Genomic DNA, 20,015 nt, shown 5'->3' with positions numbered 1-20,015 from the left:
GCCCTAGCACAGGGTGCCCAGAGCAGCTGTGGCTGCCCCTGAATCCCTGGAAGTGTCCCAGGCCAGGCTGGACAGGGCTTGGAGCAGCCTGGGACAGTGGAAGGTGTCCCTGGCCGTGATGCACTTTGAGGTCCCTCCCAACCCAAACCATTCCGTGGGTTATGTACACAGCCCCCGGCACCTGCGCGCGTGCACCTTGTGTGCACACAGCACATCCCTGCACGCACGTGTGGGCACACACAGGTACACCTGGACACATACATGTTAACACATACATGTTAACACACATACGGACACACACACACACACACACACACACACACACACACACACACATAGAGGGTGTCACACACCCACACCCACCTCTCTCTGCGTCCCCACCCCCCGCCGCGCAAGGGCCGCTCCCATTGGCTGTCCTGTCTCGGGGGCGGGGCCCAGCGCACGGACCAATCACGTGTCTGCAGCGCCGTTCCGCGGCCCGTCCCGTGTGCGGGCGCCGCCATGGCTGCCGCGGCCGCCGTCCCTGCCCCCCGGCCCTCAGGACGCCGCTCTCCGAGGGGCCGGGCGGGAGCAGCGCTGGGCACTCCGGACCCCCTGCGCGCCCCAAACCTGCTCCAGCCTCAGCTGCGGCGTTCCGCACCCCAGAGCGGAACCCACCCCCATAGCAGGGCCATCAGCGCTGCGGTTGGTTTTTTTCTCTCCTTTTTCTCCTCCTTTATAAAGTGCCGTTTGTATGTATTGACCTTACAAAAGCAGGTTAAAACCTCGGGCCGGGCGCCCCCTTCTTCTGGGGCTGCTCCGGCCTGGCCTAAGCCCTTCTAGTGTTCATTGTGCGGGTGAGAGGTGACAGGTGACCCTGCACCGGTCGCACCACACCGTGGACAGCCTTCATTGGCCCGGTGGGGCCTGGGACACGAGAGTCCGGGACGGGGACATGAGTCCAGGGTGGGAATACGAGTCCAGTGCAAGGAGACAGGGTGGGGGTCAGCCCCCTCCCCAGAGCCCAGCGGCCCCCAGTGCAGGGGACCTTCCAGACTCAAGAGTGTGGCACCGTGGTGGCCAAGGACATGGTGGCTTAGGACACAGCCCTGAGGACACAGTGGCCAAGGACACAACCCCGCTCAGTTGACGGTGCTGCTCTGGCTCTCCCCCTCGGCGCTCCCAGTGCCACTTTCGGGGGTGGTAGCACTGCTCAGCCCCTGAAGGACGACAGCACCTGGAGGAAGATGAGGAAGGGACAGATCAGGATAGATGGCAACATGGGGTGACCCACACGTGCTGGTCTGGTCCTCCTGGACTCTTCTGCTAGCACCAGGAGCCTGACCCAGCGGGGCCCCAAGGAGCATGAGGGGTCTGTCCTGTTCCCCCACCCCACAGCAAGGCACTGGCACCCAGAGAGGCAGAACAGGCACTGAGCAGAGGTGTTGGCTCCCCAGCCTGGCAAAGGTCACCCCACTGTCCCCCAGTGTTTGCTGCCAGCACATGGAGCTGCCCCTGACACCCCTTGGAGCCCCAGGGCCAGCATGGCCATGACCTGGCCAGGGGGGTGTTGCCCCTCAGAAGGGCACAGCAAGCCGACACAGCCGTCTCTGGGGGCCGCAGTGGAAGGACAGTGGCCCTACCCTGGGTCCTACCATGAGGGTTCCCCTGCAAGCGAGGCCACAGCCAGCCCAGTGATGACAGGGCTCCCACTGCTGCCCCACTGGGGCCATTTGCAAAGACACTGCAGCTTTAGCTGAGGCTGGCACAGACCACGGGGCTCCCAGTGCCCCCAGCCCCACACTGGGCTGCCCCCCAAGCCCTCAGCCCCACTCACGGTAGCGGATCCGGATGGGCCACACCATGATGCAGCACAGCGTGGTGACAGCAGCAATGGCAATGCCACCAGTGACCAGCACCATCACCCAGCGGTAGAAGTCGACACAGGCAGGGCAGCACAATTCACTCCTGTGAGGACAAACAGGGATGTGCTTGGAGGCTGGGATTGGACTACTGACCTGTAGGCAGTGGTCCCATGTCCTTGCATCAGAGTCAGGACTGGTTCCCACTGGGGTGTGAGAGAAAGGCCCAGGGCAAGGATATACCCAGGGAATGGCTTGGGCCACCCTTGTCCAAGGCCAGGAGAGAAGGTGAAGAAGGGTTTAAGACAAATCAAAGCCAGACAAGAGAAGACTCCAGGGAGACCTTACAGCCCCTTCCAGTGCCTAAAGAGGCTCCAGGAGAGCTGTAGAGGGACTTTGTTCAAAGGCCTGGAGGGACAGGACAAGGGGGAATGGGTTCCAACTACCAGAGGGCAGGGTTAGATGGGATATTAGGAAGGAATTCCTCCCTGTGAGGGTGGTGAGGCCCTGGCACATGTTGCCCAGAGCAGCTGTGGCTGCCCCTGGATCCCTGGGAAGTCTTCCAGTCCAGGTTGGACAGGGCTCGGAGCAACCTAGTGTAGTGGAAGGTGTCCCTGCCCATGGCAGGGAATGAAAGGAGATGATCTTTAAGGTCCCTTCCAACCCAAACCATTCTGTGATTCTATAAATCCGAGCTGGTTCCCTCCCGTGTGTCTTGCTCCAACCCTGGAACATTTCCTCGTGGCCCCCAAGAAAGAGGGGTCCCAGCTCTGTAGAGATGCTTACGGGCAGGGATGCAGGTTCTGGATCACCATCACAGCCAGGCCATTGGCCATCTTGTCCGTGAAGCTCATGGCACCATAGACAAATGCACTGCTGTGCTGTGGGAGGAGAGGGAACCACGTTGCTGTGCCATGCTGGGCAACCCAGCCCTGTGTGCCCTCTCATGGGCAGAGCCCTCACTGCAGTAGAGCAGCAGAGCACAGGGCACAGCACTCACAGGGCACAGCACATGGGGGCTGCCCAGCAGAGCCCCCTCTCAGCGTCTCCATCCCCTAACCCTAACCAGTGCCCACCCCAGACTGTGGGTTCTGTGCCCACCTGACACCCCACTCCATCCCACCAGGAACAGGGGCCGTACCGTGTTGGTGCCAATGAGATCTGCAGTCATAGACAGGGAGGTGACCAGGATGGTGGCTGAGCCAGCCCCGAGCAGCACTGCCAGCCCGTAGATCTCATCTCCTATCGACCTGGCCACGGCCACCCAGGAGGCGAAGGCCAAGACCACCAGGATGCCCACAAAGTAAGTCAGCTGTGATGGGGATAGGCAGAGGGAGGAGGGGGAGTTCAGACATCAGCTGGCACTCGATGAGGGAGGAGCAAGCAGGGAGGGCACAGGGCCAGCATTGCCCAGGACCCATGAGGGACAGCCCTGGCTCTATCCCAGCTGTATGTAAATAAGGAGACCCCAAAAGCAGGTCCTTGCTGTGCTCCATCCAGGCTGTTCTGCAGCCCAAGGAGCCCGGGCAGAGTTGTAGAAATGTTTGTGAGGACAGGGGACATTCCACTGGCACCCAACAGCACAGATGGGACACGCTGAGGGGCAGGTCCCTGCTGCTGGCATTGCAGACCATGTGCCCACCCAGGCCAGTGTAACCAGACCCCCCCTCTGCCCCTGATGGGCACCACAGGGCTCTGCAGCCCAGTCAGGCCTGCATGGGACACGGTAATTCTGGGCCAGCATTGCCTTCCCCAGCCCCAGAGATGAACAAGACCCTGGCCCCATCCTTGCCCACAATCCCCAGACCCAGGAGGACCCACATCCCTATCCCTGCCCACCACCCCCAGTCCCAGCAGGACCCATGCTGCAGTGGTTGGTTGCTGACTGAGGGTCCATGAGGGGTCCCAGCTCTCCAGCTCAGGTGTGTCAGGAGCTTTGCTTACAGCCAGGATTTGGCCCCTGGGCCTCTCCTGGGGTGAAACTCCAACCTTTCCAGCACCCTGGACTCACATTCCGACCAATCCATTTGTTCACAGGTTTCATGAGGAATGAGGAGAGGAAGCCACTGATGTACATCACTAGGGGAATGGTGGCAATGTACTTCTGCAAGGGACAAGGACAGGGAGGAGATGAGCCCCAGGCCACATCAGGACACCTTCCCACGTGCCCCGGGACCTGCCCTGCACCCACCTTGGAGAGCAGCAGCGAGTTGGTCAGGTACATGGCGATGTAGGTCTGGGACAGGTTGACAATGAGGCGAGTGGCCATGTAGAGCACTGCGACCTGGGAAGGGACAGGGCCAGGGCATCAGCGCTCAGCCAGTGGGAAGGACCTTCCCTGTCCAGCTGTCATGGGACAGGTGCCCAGCAGGAAGGGGACGGCCCTTCTGAGGCGGTGGATGGATGCCCAGAACACCCCCTCTCTCCATCCCCACCTGCACCTGGGCAAGTCCTGTGGCTGCAGGACACCCAGGGCTCCCAGGCAGGGCAGCAGCCCAGGCCAGGGGAGTCCTGCCCAGCCGTACCTGGTAGAAGGAGGGCTCCAGCAGCCAGTCCTTCCAGAGCAGCAGCGGGCGCGGGGGGCCTGGGGGCTCCTTGTGCAGCAGCGGGGTGCTCTCCTCTGGCTCAGGCAGCACCCCTGGTGGGTATGGCTTCTCCTTGGTGCCCAGGTGGAAGATGAGGGAGAACACGGCCCCCAGCCCCACCACGATGAGGGCCAAGTTCTGGTGAGGCAGTGGGGGTGAGAACAGAAGTGGGGGCAGCCCACCATCAGCCCCCCAGCAGTCTGGAGGGTAAGGAGGGGTGCCCAAATCCCAGGGACGGCTCAGTGTGGCTCTTGCCCAGTTGGTGAGGTTTTAGGGCACTGCCCCCTGACTCCCTCCAGTACCTCCCCAGCTGAGCCATGGGAAGAGGGAACCCCAGAGACTGTGCCTTGCCACTCACCCGAAACACAGGAATGTCCTGGGGGCCCAGGTGCTCCATGTGGTCGGGCTGGTCCGTCTGGAAGTTCAGCAGGAGCCAGGTCAGGCCATACACAGTGATGTTGGCCATGACAGTGAAGGCATACCTGAGCGGAAGGAAACCTTGCAGCGATGCAGAAGGACAAGCATGGGGACAGCACAGCAGGACACCTCTGCCCACAGCTGCCCTCCAAACCAGATGTGCTACAGCCTCTGCACCCCAGTGTCACGGCTGAGGCGACACCTCTGAGGGCACAAGGCACCTGGCCAAGCATCAGCCTTACTGCTGCAACTCCCATTGTGTCCAGTCCAAGCCTTGGGGCATGACTGGGAGGAAACCAAGATCCCCACAGGTCAGTCTGTTCCCCCTCCAGGCACAGCTCACCTGTGCTTCAAGGATGCCATGAGCTGCCTGCCCTGGTACCCCCAGAGTTGGGACCACTTGGATCCATGGTTACCCCACATCCTCCCTGCTCACCCTGCTCCATGGGATAAGCATCCCATCCCACATCCTGATCCTGACAGAGATGAGCCAAGTGCACTGCCCACCTGGCCCTGGAGACATCTCATCTCCAGAACAGTCCCCAGAGCCATGTCCAGTCTCCTTCAGGGCGTCTAGGAGGGACAGGCCCTCCCCTAAATGCTGCTATCCATTCCCAAAGGAGAGGTGTCCCAAGCTCAGGGAAGTGTCCCACAGGCTGTGCCACTGACATCCCTGGCATCAAGACATTCCCTCCTGGCAGCAAAGGCTTTGGGCCACCAACGCAGGACCAGTGTCCTTTGGGACATCCCACAGGACACCCACATGGCCCAGTCCTCGTCCTGCTATGCAGAGGTCTCTGGTGTGCCACAACACCCAGGGACCCCCTGTCACACAGTGATGGGACCCAGCACGGGCAGGGCAGCTCGCCCAGGTCCAGGGAACCCCCACGTGTGCCTGTGCTCACCTGAAAGCTGTGAGCTCCACCTTCCCATGATCACTTCTCACCAGCTCAGGGATGAGGGCCAGATGGGACACCTGCGTGGCTGCCCAGCCAAACTGGAAGATGATGATGAAGGGGAGGTAGTAGATGAAGGCTGCCCACTGTGGAGTGCTCTCCCTGCAGGCCAGGCAGGGGCTGAAGACAAAGGGAAAGGACACAAGGACACAGGTGGTGCCTGGGGAGAGAGTGGAGCAGTGAGAGGCTGCACACCTGGCAGGACTCCAATGTGACACAGACAATCCTCTCCAGGACAGGTTCTACACCAGAGCTGGGGAGGGAGGTGGGCCCCTTCCCCAGCCAGATGAGACACATGGAGCTCCAGACACCCCCTCAGCCCGTCCTGCACAGGGAATAATCTTCTCTCTGGCACCCAGCACAGACACCCCCCAGTCAAGGTCCTTCCCCAGCACAGCGCTGGCACTGCTCTGTCCCCTCAAGACATCATGACAGACTCTCAGTGTCACACCCACAGACACCAAGAGGCTCTCGTTTTCCCCAGGTGTAGATAACCCCTCCCTGCTGTCTGCCCGTGGTGACGTGGCACCCCTAGGCTGGGGGGGCTCTGGCTGTCCCATGAGCATTGGCACCCTGTCTGTTTCCACATCCCCTCTCCCGTGGGGCTGGCAGAGAGAGCTGAGCTTCCGCCACGCTCACAGACATCACCCACAGCATGACAGGGTGACACAGAGCCATGGGGGCTCCGGGAAGGCCCTGCTGAGTCAGGGACACCTGAGCCAGGCTTCTCCCTCTGCTGTGGCGGGACAGCACAGGGACGCAGCCTGGGGACGCTCTGCGTAGGGACCCTGTGTGGGGCAGACAGGCCAGCCTGGCTTCTCCCTTCCCTTTCTCAAAGTTACAGAGTCTATTTGCCAAGTGGCTCCACAGACTCCCAGGCCCCGACACAGAGCCTGGTGCCCTGCCCCACATGTTCCCCTGTACTGTCCTACATGTCCCCAGCTTCACTGCGTGCTGATGGACAGCTGTTCCTACAGCTGAGGGCAATGTGCTTTGCCAGGTCCCCAAGGTACCCTCTCCACTTTACAAGAACCTCTCTTCCTCATGACTGACTCCTCTTCCTCCCACCCATGAAGGGGAATTCCTCCTCCTCCTTGCTCCCACACAGCACAGCCATGCAGGCCAGGGCAAAGCCAAGAGCAGCAGTGACAACCCCAGCCCAGCCCTATCCATCCCACCAAGGGGTGCTGGGTCCCCACACTGGCTCACAGTCGGCTTTGGTGCTCCAGGAGCTCTGAAGGACAGAGGACTCCGGCACATGTGGTACCTGTGCCCCAGACAAACCACAGGCATGGGAAGGTCCATGAATGCTCAAACCAGCCCAGATCCTCTCTATTCCGTGCGTTTTAACTGGGCCCAGATGAGGGGTGAGGGTCCCAGGGCCCCACAGGGTCAAGTTCTGCAACCCTGTGAGGGCTGTCAGGGCTCCCAGGGGAGCACTGGGGCAGGAGCTGTGGGGACCCGGCTGCTGCAGCCTCCAGGGCTGCTCCTGTGCCCACGCATGAGCCATTGCCACCAGCACAACCACAGGAGTGTCACCTCCTCTTCGTGGCCCCCGGGAAAGGCAGTGTCCACCACCAGAGTGACCCCACTGTCCACCCCATGGAGCTGTGCCCATCTGGCGCAGGGCTGCACCCCAATACCCATGTACCCCAAGTGCCCAGGAGTGGCTGCACTGAGTCAGAGGGGTCCTGGGGACCCCCTGCTCTCCCAAGTGGGGCCATGGGAGCCCCCCCAAGACCATTCTGCCCACCCCTGCAGCACCCCTGGGCAGGCAGAGGCTCAGTTTCTTATCTCTGGCCCTGCAGGGGCAGGATCATGAGAATGACAGGCTGCTGCACGGGCCCCTGGGGCAGGGATTTTGGGACAGCACTGCCAGACAGGCTGAGTCAGGCATCAAAGAAACGCTTACCCTTCCTCCCCACTGTGTCAGGAAGCTGGACCCCATAAAAGAGCTGGCAAGCAGGCAGGGGACACCCGGGACCGCCTGTGGGAACACTGGGAACCGCGGCCGCGGTGGGAAGATGCCACTGATAGCAACTCGTGGTGTCTCCCCCACCCCGAGGCTGTGGTTTCACAACATTTCCTCTGATCTCAGCACGGGTTTGCCACCGGACGAGACACCCCGCTCGCACACAACACTCCTCGCTGCAGCCTGATGAAGGGAGCCGAGTGGCCCCGGCACAGCCAGCTCGGGTGGGTTTGCCACCACCACTGGTCACTCTGTAGTCAGCCTAGAGAAGCATTGGGAATAACCCACACTCCAGCCTGGAAAACAGCCTGCATTCCTGCTCCAGCCTGCCCTGGGCTGTGCTCTGCTCCCTGCAGCCCCCATACAAGGCCTGAGTTAGGACTTCCCCTCTATGCTCGCAGGGCAGACCCGGCTGGAGCAGGGGGAGAAAACAGCTCTGGCCACTTCCCTAAATCTGGGGCGCCAATGCAGCTGACAGTGGGGCAGGAATGAAGCTGCCCCTTCAACACTCTCCCTGACTCACCAAGCCAAGCTCTGGCGAGGTCAGACAGTTTATCAGGCTGCCGTTGGGTTGCATGAAGCAGTTGGTCGAGATAAATTTGACATCAAGATAAGAGGACCCACACTGCAACCGTCCTCCCTCCACACGGGTCTGCTCCGCGTGAGGCAGTACCCGCTTGTTACCGAGGGTTGTTATCAATGGTGGCATTTCTTCCACCAACTGCCCCGTCCCCTGCTTAGTGCCAGCTAAGCAGGATGTGCAGGTTCCTCCACCAGTCACAGCACCGAGGACCCCTCTCTACGCCATGCTGTCCCCTCAGAGAGGGACCTCGATAGATGGGTCCCCACCAGCTCCTGCACTCCGTTCCATTTTTTGACTCGGGGCACAATGCAAGACAAATCTGTCAATAATTCCTGTGAGCCAGAGCCTTCTGTGCATCCCATGGCTGAACCCCACTGCTGGCCCCTGGGGTGCACATCCCCAGTATAGTCAAGGGCCCCACACCATAGGGTCCCCCCCTGGGGACACTGAGAGCTGCTGAGGAAGCAGCTGGGCTTTTGGGAAAACCCAGATTTCACTGCTGGTCTTGTTTTTGCTACAGCTGCAAGGTCTAAACATGTAGGTCTCACCCCCAGCTCACTGCCACCCACACACACAAAGCCCAGGGGACAGCAGGGAGCCCCCTGGGGTGGGGTGGTGCCCAGGCAGGACAGGGACACCATGGTGCCCCTTCTCCATCCAGGCACAGCATCCCACTGTTCCCTACACATGGAGCAGCTCTGTCCCCAACTCATTGCTGCAGGGGATTGCAGAAAGGCATCTCCCAGGCTATCCTCACAAGGCACCCCAGACCCATCTCCTGTCACCCCAGCGCACTGCCTACACACCAGAGCCCCTTCACCCTCCACAGAGCACCCCAAAAGCCCCCAGGGCAGCCCCCCCTTCCATGGAGGAACTGCTCCCTTCCACCCCAGAACACCCCTGGGGCTGCCCCTCTCCAGCTGGGGGGGTCCTGTCCCCACCTCACTGCCACATGATGGTCCCCCTCCCCAGAAAGGCTCCCACACCTTCCAGGAGACCTTCATGGCACAAGGTACCCTGGTTCCTCCCCGCTCCAGGGAACCCCCCAGGCTGATCCCCCAGCCCAGAAAGGTACCCTTGGTCTTGTTACCCCTCTTCCAGGGCACCTCAGAAAGATACCCTGGGGCTGATCCTGTACGCTGGAGGAGCCTCACCCATGTCCCCCAGCAGAGTGTCCCCCTACCCATGCTCCTCCAGCAGAGCTGCTTGGGGCCAACTCCCTCCACCCAGCATCCCCCACTGTCCCCCACCCTGGGCATCCTAGAAAGGTACACCCAGGGTCACCCCTTTCTTCTTATGGCATCCCAGAAAGGTTCCCCTGGGTAGCCCCTCACTCAGGGCACCTCAGAAAGGCTCCTTGGAGCTACCCGTCTCTCTTCTGAGCACCCCAGCAGGGTGTCTCCCACCCCTGGCATCCCAGAAGAGCTCTCCCAGGGTCACCCATTTTTACACATCACCTTGGATAGCCACCCTTGGTCCTCTCCCTCAGGGCACTCCAGAAAGGCCCCCCTAGAGCCATCCTCTCCACTTAGAGCACCCCTGAAAGGCTCCCCCAGGTGACCCCCAGCCCAGAGCACCCCAGAAACTCTCCTTCACAGCCATACTCCTCCCCTCTCCTAACCAAAGCCCCTTGGGGTTATCCATCTTATCTCTGGCACCCCAGCAGTGTGTCCCACCCATGGCACCCCAGAAAGGCTCCCCATGGCCATTCATCTCCATCCGGGCCACGGCAGAAAGCTACCCTGGGGCCTTGGATAGGCACCCTTGGGCCACCCCCTTCCAGGCACCCCAGAAAGGTTCCCCTGCGTGTCCTTCAACATAGAACAACACATTAGGGCCCCCTGGGGCCACCCCTCTCCACTCAGAGCATCCTAGAAGGACTCTGGATGTCCCCCAACACAGACACACGGAAAAGCTCCCCCGGGGTCATCCCTCTTCATTTGGAGCATCTCAGAAGGGCTCGCCCGGGTGTCCCCCACCCAAAACAACCCAGCAAGGCCTCTCAGGCTCACCGCCCTCCACCCCGGGCACCCCAGAAAGGCTCTCCCGGTGTCAGCCCTCTCCACCCAGCTTCCCCCATCAGAGCTCCCGGTCCCCCGCACCCCCTGGCCGGGTGTCCCCGGTCCCTCCGGTGCCCCGCACCCACCGGCCAGGTGCCAGCCCTTCCTGCGTCCGCAGCGGCCGCAGCCGTGGGCCCGGTCGGCCTCGAAGCCGAGCAGGGGCGTGCAGAGCCCGTCGGCCGCCTGCCCTGCGAGGAGCAGCCCGCCGGCCGCGCCGTGCCCGTAGCCCAGCACGGCGTGCAGGAAGGGCAGCAGGTAAGTGAACCACAGCGCCGAGCACGCGTCGTTCAGGAAGTGCCCGCAGGCGAAGCTGAGCCGCGCCCGCAGCGGCAGCGCCGGGCCCGGGGACTGCGGGAGCTCCGCCATGGCCCGGCCAGAGCCCGCGGGGACAGCGCCGGGACGGGCCCGGCGGCAGCGAGCGGCAGGGAATAGGGGGGAGGGAATGGGAGGGGACAGGCAGGGAGGAGGGAGGAGAGGGCAGGGACAGGGAGGGACCGGCCGGGACCGGCGATCTCCCGCATCCCCTGGGGCCGACGCGTCCTGGGCGGGGAGAGCGGGGGGTGACCCGGGTTGGGGGGAGGTGGGAGCGTATGAGCGGCCAGTTGCACCAGTGCTGTCCCCACACCGATCCCAGGGGCTCCACTGCTGTCCCCGCACTGCTCCCGGACACACCACAGCTGCCCCCACGCCGTTCCCAGTCACACCAGCTGTGGCCCCGTACTGTTCCCGGTCACACCAGTACCACGACGCTGCTCCCAGTCACACCAGTGCTGGCCCCATACTGCTCCCAGTCACACCAGTGCTGGCCCCGCACTACTCCCAGTTGCACCAGTATTACCCCCACACTGCTCCCAGTCACACCAGTAGTGTCCCCATTGTGCTCCCAGTCACAACCAGTACAGGCTCTGTACTGCTCGCAGTCTCACACCAGTGCTCCCAGCGATCCCAGTATTATTCCAACACTTCCAGGCACTCCTGCCCTGCCCATGAGTCCCACAGACCCCAGTACCCTCACACTGCTCCACCAGTGCCGCCTATAACAGTCCCATTACCCACACAAGGGAAAGTCCCAGTCAGTCCAGTACCCCCACACTGCTCCCAGTGACCTCAGTACCCACCCCAGCAAGGGAACGGTCCCCATGCTGCCAGTAGGCACCTCAGAATTCCAGTGACACTAGTACACCCTCACTGCTCCCAGGAGCCCCGATATTCAAGTGAGGGTCCCCAGGATACCCGCAGTTGCCCGAGCTCCAATGGTCTCGGTACACCATCCCACTGCTCCCACTCACCCCGATATCCCAGTATGCACCAAGTGGGGAGTGTCAGACTACGGGAGTGACGGTACAGGGATTGTGGGCATTGGAAGCAGTCAGATGGGAGTCACTGGGACGCTGGGATCACTGCAGATGTCACGGGGACCCTCTGCTTGGATGGGCACTGGCGTTAGTAGGAATCGTGTGGAGGGAGTACTGGGCTCCCTGGGACTCCTGGAGTCTTGGGACAACCCCTCTTGGGTGAATACTGGTGTCACTGGGAGAAGCGTGGGCTTACTTGGGCAACTGGGACTTCCTCTTGAGTCGGTACTGGTGTGACTGGGACCAGTATGAGCAGTACTGGGGGCACTGAGACCCTCTAGAGAGGAGTATTAGGGTCACTGGGACTCTGTGTGACTACAGGCATCATGGGGATCTGCGAATGTGTGAATACTGGAGACACTGGGAGCAGACTGGAGGTCGTGGGGACCTCCCCTTGCGCATTTAATGGAGTCATTGGGACCAGTACTGGGGTGACAGGAAGCAGTGTTGGGGGAGTACTGGGGTCACTGGTACTCTGGGATAAGTACTGGTGTCATGGGTATCCCCTGCTGGGTAGGTACTGGGGCTGCTGGGAGCGGTGGGGGAGGGTAGCTGAATCAGTGGATCAGTCCTGAGGTGGGCACTGAGGTTACTGGGAGAGACGGGAAGATACTGGGGTCACTGGAATGGGGCGGCGGTGGTGGGACGCCGCCATGACGTTGCCCCTTTAAGGCGCTGCTCACACAGGGCCACAGACGTGCGTCCCCACGGCTTTGTCGTTTCCCCTTTAAGGCGCTGCCCTCTCCCCAACACTTCCTCGTCCGCACGCTGGCTGCTGATTGGCCGGATCCCAGCCGCGCGCGCGCGCGGCTCCCGCCAGCCCCGCCCCCCTGCCGCCGCTTCCATCTAACGTCATCACATCCAGCCAATCCGCGTGGGGCTGCGCTCAACGAGTCGGAGCCGAGCGGCCAATCGGGGGCGGTGCGGCGGGAGCCTCGTTTGCATAATAATAGAGGGGCGTGGTCAGGTGAGCGGCGGCGGCGGTGGGTCCGGACGGGGGATTCCATGGGGATCCTATGGGGGGATCCGGGAAGGGGGGAGGGGGGGTTTCTGTCGGGGTCCGGGGGGGCCCCGGGAATCGTGAGTAGAGGGCGGGTTATGAGCGCGAGCCCATCGGGGCGCTGCGGTGGGACCTCAAGAGGGAGGGCGCGACGGGGAGGGCCGGTGAGGGGGTGCCCGGGGGGCGCTGGGGATGCGAGGGGGCGCGGAGCGTTGTGGGGATGAACCTCTTGGGGCTGCGGTGGGGCTCGGGGGAGGGAGGCTTCTGCAGGGGAGGGCTCAGGAGACACTGGGGATGGCGGGTTGGAGGGGGGCCGGGGGGATGAGCCCGTGGGGGCTAAGATGGCACTCCCAGGGAGGGGGTGGGTCAGTGGGAGCGGGCTGGAGCTTGTGCCGGGATCCTGGGGGCTGGGGGGGGAGGGGTGGAGAGGCCAGTAAGGGGCTGGCTGGGGAGCAGATGCCATTCGGGGAGGCATCCTGTGATTTCCCCACGACGGAGACATTTCCGAGGGGGGTTTCAGCAGGGGGACCCCGGTGGGCACCACCAGCCTGATGGCAATGCCAGCTGTGCTCTGTCCACAGGGCGCTCACGAAGACGCCTGCCCATGGCCCACAGCACCAAGCAGCCGCCCGCTGCCCTGCTGTAAGTGTCACCACCTGCCACAAGCTTCTCCAGCCACCCTGTTCTGTGTCAGTGCCCCCGGTCAAAGAGCGGCAGAAACTCACCCCCTTCCAAGCCTTTTGGGTGGTCTGTGTGTGCTGGGGAGGGATTGTCCTGCTCTACTCTGCACTGGGGCAGCCTCACCTCCAGTGCCGGGGGCACTTTGGGCACCACAAGATCAAAAGGATCCAAAGCTGTTGGAGAGTGTCCAGAGGAGGGACACGGAGCTGGGGAAGGGTCTGAGGAGAGCCTGAGGGCACTTGGCTGGTTCAGCTGGAGCAGAGGAGACTGAGGGGAGGCTCCTCGGGGGCTGCAGCTCCTCCCGAGGGGAGGCAGAGGGGCAGGGGCTGAGCTCTGCTCTGGGACAGGGACAGGAGCCCAGGAAGGGCTGGAGCTGTGTCAGGCCTTGGGATGGAGCTCAGGGAAAGGTTCTTCCCCCCGAGGCTGCTGGGGCACTGCCCAGGCTCCCCAGGGAATGGTCCCAGCCCCGAGGCTGCCAGAGCTCCAGGAGCGTTTGGACAACACTCTCAGGGATGCCCAGGGTGGGATTGTTGGGGTGTCTGTGCAGGGCCAGGGTGTTGGACTCAGTAATCCTTGTGGGTCCCTTCCAGCTCTGGATATTTCAGGATTCTGTGATTCTAAGCATCTTGGGAGATCAGAACCAGCAAGGGCTGAATTCCCATGAGATCTGTGCTGTTCTGTGTTGGCCTTGTCCCTCCTGGCACAGTGGCTGGCAGATGGAGAAGTACCTCAGAGGTGGAGGGAGGTGGATGCCAGAGTGAACTGGCTGAGGAGAAATCTTGCCTGAGATAACTTTACTTTTTAAAGCATCCTTAGGCATTCAAGGAATCCAGATCACAAGGAGGGAGGGTGACAAGGTGCTGGAGGGTGTTGGTGTTCCTGGCGAACATGATGACACTGTGGACATCACTGGGAACATTGCTTTTTGGAGCTGATAAAGCCAAAGGCTGGCTGTGACCCTGCACAACCTCGGAGGGTTCTTTTACCCCAGGAGCTGGAAGAAGAGGTGGTCTCACATCTTCCTGTAGGGTTTTTTCTGAGTGTGGGGCTGTGGGGGCCACTGATTATCCTCTGATCCTGGTGGAGGGACTTGTCCTGTTTTGTCTTCAAGGGCTGGTGCAGTGGCAGGCTCTGTGCTGGTGACTCACGGAAGGGGCACACTAAATTAACTGCAAGGATGGCTTGTCTGGGTGATAAATGGATAGCAATAGCTTGGGGTCTTCTGCAGGGATTGGGGTTTGATCCAGGTACATGATGTGGCAAACACAAGGGAAATTCTGAGGTACATCCTGAGTGGGATGGGGTTGCTGTGGCTTTTGGTACGTCTCTGCCAGGGCTTGTGTTTGGCCCTGGGCTGGTTCCCAGGTCTGGGAACCTGGTTGGAACCCAAGTGAGCAACATTTGGTGATACTCAGGAGTCCTTTGTGGCTCCCCTGATGTGATGAGGACATTTCCAGCAGAGCAGAAGCTGCCTTGAGGATTCAGGCGTGTGAATGGGGTAGGGCTGGGGGATGGAGCCAACTGGAGGAGGTGCCAGGGGGGCTTGGGGAGCCCCACGGTGATGCTGTGGTGGGACATGGAGGCTCTACCCACCCAGTGTGGGACCTGTGTGTGCTCAGTGGGACGGGGAGGCTCTGCCCGAAGCAGCTGCTGATCCATAAAGCTGTGGCAGTGACCTGGGGAGTGGGGCTGGGCCCCGCAGTGCAGCTGCTCAGGGTGTTGGGGAGGTGTCACAGCACAAACCTGCTGGGGTGGTTGTGGCTGGAGCAGGTCAGGCTGGCACCCTGCCCTCACCCTCTGCCTCCAGGGTTCCTTGGGTGTTGGTGATGCCTCCAGGTGGTGCCTCTGGTGCCTGGATACAAGCCCCTGTGGCTCCTCCTCCCTTGCAGAGTCCCTTGGCACTCCCCACCAAGGTGTGTCCCAAGCCCAGGTGACAGGCAGGGATGTGACTGTCAATATTGCCTGACTGCAAGAGCCAACCCCCATCCAAATGTCCCTGACGAGTCTCAGAGCAGCTTTAGTGTGCAGCACCTGCTCACCCGGTGCTGGGCTCTGCTTCAGTGCCATTACTCTGCTGTAGCCTCCCCTTTTGGGAACCAGGGCTGCAGCATGGCCAGTGCCAGGCTGTTTGAGTCAGGGGATTTGGGCGATCGGGTGAGTGCAAGGTCATCCTGCTGGGGGATGTGTCACTATTGGTCACCATGATGTCCCAGCTCTCTGATGGTGCTCTCTGGCTGCAGACATGCCACAGGCAAGGCTCAGCATGGGAACTTCCTGGTTGCCATCAAACAGGAGAAGGGAGAGTCGGCGCGGGTGGGTGGCGAGAAGCCGGAGGAGGAGGTGAGTCCCCAGAACCTGTGTCCCTTCTCACATGATACCTGAGAGTGGGGCCCAAGGTGCCTGGGCTGGGGCTGTCCCTGCCCCTCTGTTTGCCCTGCACCAGCCCACATGAGGCTGTGGCTGTGGCCATGGGCCGCTCCCGTGTCCCACTGATGGCAATGGCTCTGATCCCTGATGGGCTGTCCCTTCCCCATGGGTGCCAGCCAGTGAAGAAGAGGGGCTGGCCCAAGGGCAAGAAGAGGAAGAAGATCCTTCCCAATGGCCCCAAAGCCCCTGTGACGGGCTACGTGCGCTTCCTGAATGAGCGGCGCGAGCAGATCCGCACGCAGCATCCCGACCTGCCCTTCCCGGAGATCACAAAGATGTTGGGAGCAGAGTGGAGCAAACTGCAGCTCTCGGAGAAGCAGGTACTGGGCCCCAGGGGAGACCCCACCTGGCTGGGCAGCTCCAGAGCCTGCTCCCCAAATCCCTGAGCTTGCTCCAGGGAAGGTGCGGGACCTGGTGCTAGGGAGTGGGAGCTGGGCAGGGAAGGGTCAGCGGCTCCCAGGAGCCTGGGTTGGGTCAGGCTGAAGCCCCTCTGTGACCCCCCACAGCGGTACCTGGATGAGGCGGAGCGGGAGAAGCAGCAGTACATGAAGGAGTTGCGGGAATACCAGCAGTCAGAGGCCTACAAAATGTGCACAGAGAAGATCCAGGAGAAAAAGATCAAGAAAGGTGGGTTGTGGAAGCAGTGGCTGCCAGGATCCAGCCAGGTGCTGCCAGAACCTTTTGGGGATATGAGGCTGGTCCCTGGGGTGACCTTCTTCCTCCCCACAGAGGACGCAGGTGCGGTGGCCATGAACACCCTACTCAATGGACACCCACACAAGGTAAGGCCCTGTCAGGTCTGCCTGTGTGGCACGTCGCACTGCTGGGCAGGTGCGGGTGGGCAGTGGGAGTTCTGGGGCTGTGAGTCCCAGGTTCCTGGAGAGGTGGTAGGCAGAGCACAGCTGTCCTCCCTCCCCACTTGCCAGGCAGGTCCAGCCCTCACCCTGTCCTGGTGCCCTCATCAGCCTGGCCCCAAGGTGTTGGGGTCCCCTCTGGTGGGCTCAGCCCTGCCCAACGCCTACCTCTTGTCCCTCAGGCTGGCGAGTGCAGCGACACCTTCTCCACCTTTGATGTGCCCATCTTCACCGAGGAGTTCTTGGACCAAAACAAGGGTAGGGGCTGTGAAGGGTCCTTGGGAAGCCTATATGGAGGGGCCAGGTCCTGGCTGGCACCTGTGTATTGGTGACACAGAGCTGCTTGGAAGAGCTGTGTGTGGGATAGGGGTTGGGCTTGGATTGAGGGGGCCGGCGTCTGTCCCCATGGACACGGTGCTGTCCCGGCAGCCCGGGAGGCCGAGCTGCGGCGCCTGCGCAAGATGAACACAGAGTTCGAGGAGCAGAATGCCATCCTGCAGAAGCACACGGAGAGCATGAACTGCGCCAAGGAGAAGCTGGAGCAGGAGCTGGCGCAGGAGGAGCGGCAGACCCTGGCCCTGCAGCAGCAGCTCCAGTCCGTGCGGCAGGCCCTCACTGCCAGCTTCGCCTCCCTCCCCATCCCCGGTGAGTTGGGGGCAGCCGTGGGGCCCCCTGGCTGCTGGGACCCCTGCCTGGGCAGAGAGGCACTGAGGGGTCGCCCCATCCCATGCAGGGGAGCACGGTGGGGTAGTGGGGTGGTGGTAAGTGCCCATCTGCTGCTGGGGTGGGATCCTGCAGCACTTGGGGAGCTTTCCAGGAAGCCCAGAGATGTGACAGCCAGCTGGCTTCCCTGTCCTGGGGTAGGGCAGACTGGGATCCTTCCTTCTCTGGAGCCACACTCACAGCTGCACCCCAGATTGGCTCCAATTCGTGTGTTCCTGGGCTTGTGCCACTGCAGGAGGTGGCATCTGGTGCTGGGGGCCCTTCTGCAGTCCCGAGCACCTAGGCAGGGTTGGGTGGGGACCTACTGGCCCTGCTCACTGGGCTGTCATTCACAGGCACGGGGGAGACCCCCACGCTGAGCACCCTGGACTTCTACATGGCCAAACTGCACAGTGCCATCGAGAGCAACCCCCTGCAGCACGAGCCACTGGTGCTGCGTGTCAAGGAGATCCTGTCCCGGATTGCCAGGTGAGTGCAGGGCTGGGACCATGGCCCAGGTGTCCCCATGGGGCTGCAGGGTTGAGCTTGAGCTGGTGGTGATGGGAGCTGAGCAGGGAAGATGTGGACAGAGATGGGTGTGCAGCTGCTCCAGGGAGCTGTGGGAGAGGGATGCCCAGTCCCTGAATTCAGGATGTGTCCCCATGTCCAAAGGTGCTGATCTGTTGGAGCAAGTCCAGGGAAGGCCATGAAGTTGCTCTGAGAGCTGGAGCCCCTCTGCTCTGGAGCCAGGCTGGGAGAAGCTGAGGGTGTTCACCTGGAGAATAGAAGGCTCCAGGGAGAGCTCAGAGCCCCTGGCAGGGCCTAAAGGGGCTCCAGGAGAGCTGGAGAGGGACTGGGGACAAAAAATGGAGGGACAGGACACAGGGAATGGTTTCCCACTGCCGGAGGGCAGGGCTGGATGGGATATTGGGAAGGGATTGCTGGCTGTGAGGTTGGGGAGGCCCTGGCACAGGGTGCCCAGAGCAGCTGTGGCTGCCCCTGGATCCCTGGAAGTGTCTAAGGCCAGGTTGGACAGGGCTTGGAGCAACCTTGGGTTAGTGGAAGGTGTCCCTGCCATGGCAGGAGGAGCTGGATGAACTTTAGGGGCCCTTCCAATCCAAACCATTGTGGGATTCTGTGATTCAACCATGCTTTTCTCCCTCCTCAGTGAACACTTGTGAGAGGACCAGTCCCTCCAGACCCCGGGCCTGGCTGGACCCTGGGCCTGTCCCTTGGAGCTCACTCAAGGGACAGTCTCTGCAGGGGGTCTGGCTGCTCCCCTTGCACCTTCCTGCAGCTGGGACCCCCCAGCCTGGACCAGCTGACCCACAGCTGCACCAGCTCCAGGGACCTTGAGCTTCGGGGGACAAGCGGTGACAGGGCTGAGAGCCCAGCTGGGGCAGCGCTGGAGAGGATCAGCACTGGTGTGAGCACCCCCAGCTCTCCCCTGGCCCCCCAGCCCTGCCTTGCCAACCAGGGTTTCTCTGAAGCCTGGCTGAGGCAGGGGAGGCACTGGTGGGTTTGAGCCTGGAGTGAACACACCCTTTTAGGGTGAACTGGGGCTGGGGGGGGGCACTAGGGGATGACCTGGACCCCCTTGGTCCTTGTGCTGCCTCCTGTCCCCTGGCTAGCTTGGGAGCCCCTTGGTCCCATCCCAGCAGGGGCATGAGGGCAGCTCCTTCCTGCTGTGCCTGCCTCAGCTTTTATTTAATGGGTGCCTTCACCCCCTGCCCCTGTCACCCTGCTTGGCTTCCCTTCTTCCCCTCTGTATCTGGGACCAGGCAGCAAGCTCCTGGAAGCAATAAAACTCTTCAGGCTAGAGGGGAGCTGGAACTGCCCTCCTGGGGCAGGGAGCAGGGGAGAGCTGGGACTGACCCCCTCCCATGGTGGGGACCCCTGGAAGAGGGAACCTGGGACCCACCTTGTCCTGGGGTGGGGACCCCTGTAGCAGGGGAGCTGTGACCGACTCCTTCCTGCTTACAGGGACCCTGGGTGTGCTGCACTGGCTTTTGCCTCTCACCCCTTTTGCCTGAGCCCCCCTGCTCTTGTGGGACCACTGTGCTGGCAACCGGGGTCGGGGTTGGTGTCCCCGGGACTGCCTGTCATTAATCTCAGACTGTGTAATTAGAGTGTCTTATTTTCTTACTACGCACTACATGGGCCTGGCCCTGGGTCTGACCCGGACCGGGGCGTTCCCACCCCTCCCTCGCTTGCCAGGCCTGCGCTGTGCATCTGCCATTTGCCATCTCCTGGTGCTGCTGGGCTGGGGATGGAGATGGGAGCAAATAAATGTGGGAGAAAACCACTCTGGTCCCTGCGTGTTTGTGCTCAGTGGGAGCTCTGGAGCAGATCCTGGGATTGTTGGGGTGGATCCGTGGGTGACAGCCCTGAACCCATCACTGCAGCACTCAGCCCCAGCTGGGGAGGATGTGATGGTGCTGGTTCTGGGCCGGCTGCTCTCCCACCTCCAGCCTGGCAGAGGCTCTTCATACGTGGCAGAGCTCACCCGATCCCCGGGGGTGACCTGCGCCACCGGCTCAGGTTTCCGGGCTTGGGGATCACCTTACGGCCGGCGGGGAGCC

The 20,015-nt window shown here is 61.9% G+C and overlaps 2 protein-coding genes across 2 annotated transcripts; one reads left to right on the top strand and one right to left on the bottom strand.

Annotated features, from left to right (window-relative positions):
* Positions 1-405: 405 nt before the first annotated feature.
* Positions 406-10,800, bottom strand: MFSD12 (major facilitator superfamily domain containing 12). The gene is made up of 10 exons (XM_066205498.1): positions 10,501-10,800; positions 5,749-5,959; positions 4,785-4,908; positions 4,367-4,564; positions 4,033-4,125; positions 3,853-3,945; positions 2,983-3,153; positions 2,628-2,722; positions 1,817-1,947; positions 406-1,216 (listed from the first exon to the last, which is right to left on the bottom strand). Exons 1-10 carry the CDS (start codon positions 10,778-10,780, stop codon positions 1,122-1,124), a joined length of 1,491 nt encoding a protein of 496 aa, XP_066061595.1. The 5' UTR covers positions 10,781-10,800; the 3' UTR covers positions 406-1,121.
* On the top strand, positions 10,564-19,825 carry HMG20B (high mobility group 20B). The gene is made up of 11 exons (XM_066205500.1): positions 10,564-10,669; positions 12,502-12,736; positions 13,351-13,411; positions 15,691-15,790; positions 15,994-16,197; positions 16,384-16,504; positions 16,607-16,659; positions 16,914-16,989; positions 17,161-17,376; positions 17,790-17,922; positions 18,602-19,825. Exons 3-11 carry the CDS (start codon positions 13,374-13,376, stop codon positions 18,612-18,614), a joined length of 954 nt encoding a protein of 317 aa, XP_066061597.1. The 5' UTR covers positions 10,564-10,669; positions 12,502-12,736; positions 13,351-13,373; the 3' UTR covers positions 18,615-19,825.
* Positions 19,826-20,015: the final 190 nt, after the last annotated feature.

The sequence above is a fragment of the Chamaea fasciata genome, unplaced genomic scaffold (genome assembly GCF_029207755.1).
Source record: "Chamaea fasciata isolate MVZ Bird 193981 ecotype frontalis unplaced genomic scaffold, bChaFas1.0.hap1 SCAF_28, whole genome shotgun sequence".
Classification (NCBI taxonomy): domain Eukaryota; kingdom Metazoa; phylum Chordata; class Aves; order Passeriformes; family Sylviidae; genus Chamaea; species Chamaea fasciata.
This window is presented reverse-complemented; position numbering and strand designations above follow the sequence as displayed.

Excerpts from the sequence above, each read along its gene's own strand:
- MFSD12 (XM_066205498.1), bottom strand. The coding sequence starts at position 10,780 with ATGGCGGAGCTCCCGCAGTCCCCGGGCCCGGCGCTGCCGCTGCGGGCG. Across the intron at positions 4,565-4,784 it reads AGGACATTCCTGTGTTTCGG|AACTTGGCCCTCATCGTGGT; the intron begins GTGAGTGGCAAG and ends CTGCCTCACCAG. Across the intron at positions 3,154-3,852 it reads ACAAATGGATTGGTCGGAAT|CTGACTTACTTTGTGGGCAT; the intron begins GTGAGTCCAGGG and ends TCCCCATCACAG.
- HMG20B (XM_066205500.1), top strand. The coding sequence starts at position 13,374 with ATGGCCCACAGCACCAAGCAGCCGCCCGCTGCCCTGCT. Across the intron at positions 15,791-15,993 it reads GCGAGAAGCCGGAGGAGGAG|CCAGTGAAGAAGAGGGGCTG; the intron begins GTGAGTCCCCAG and ends CATGGGTGCCAG. Across the intron at positions 17,377-17,789 it reads CGCCTCCCTCCCCATCCCCG|GCACGGGGGAGACCCCCACG; the intron begins GTGAGTTGGGGG and ends TGTCATTCACAG.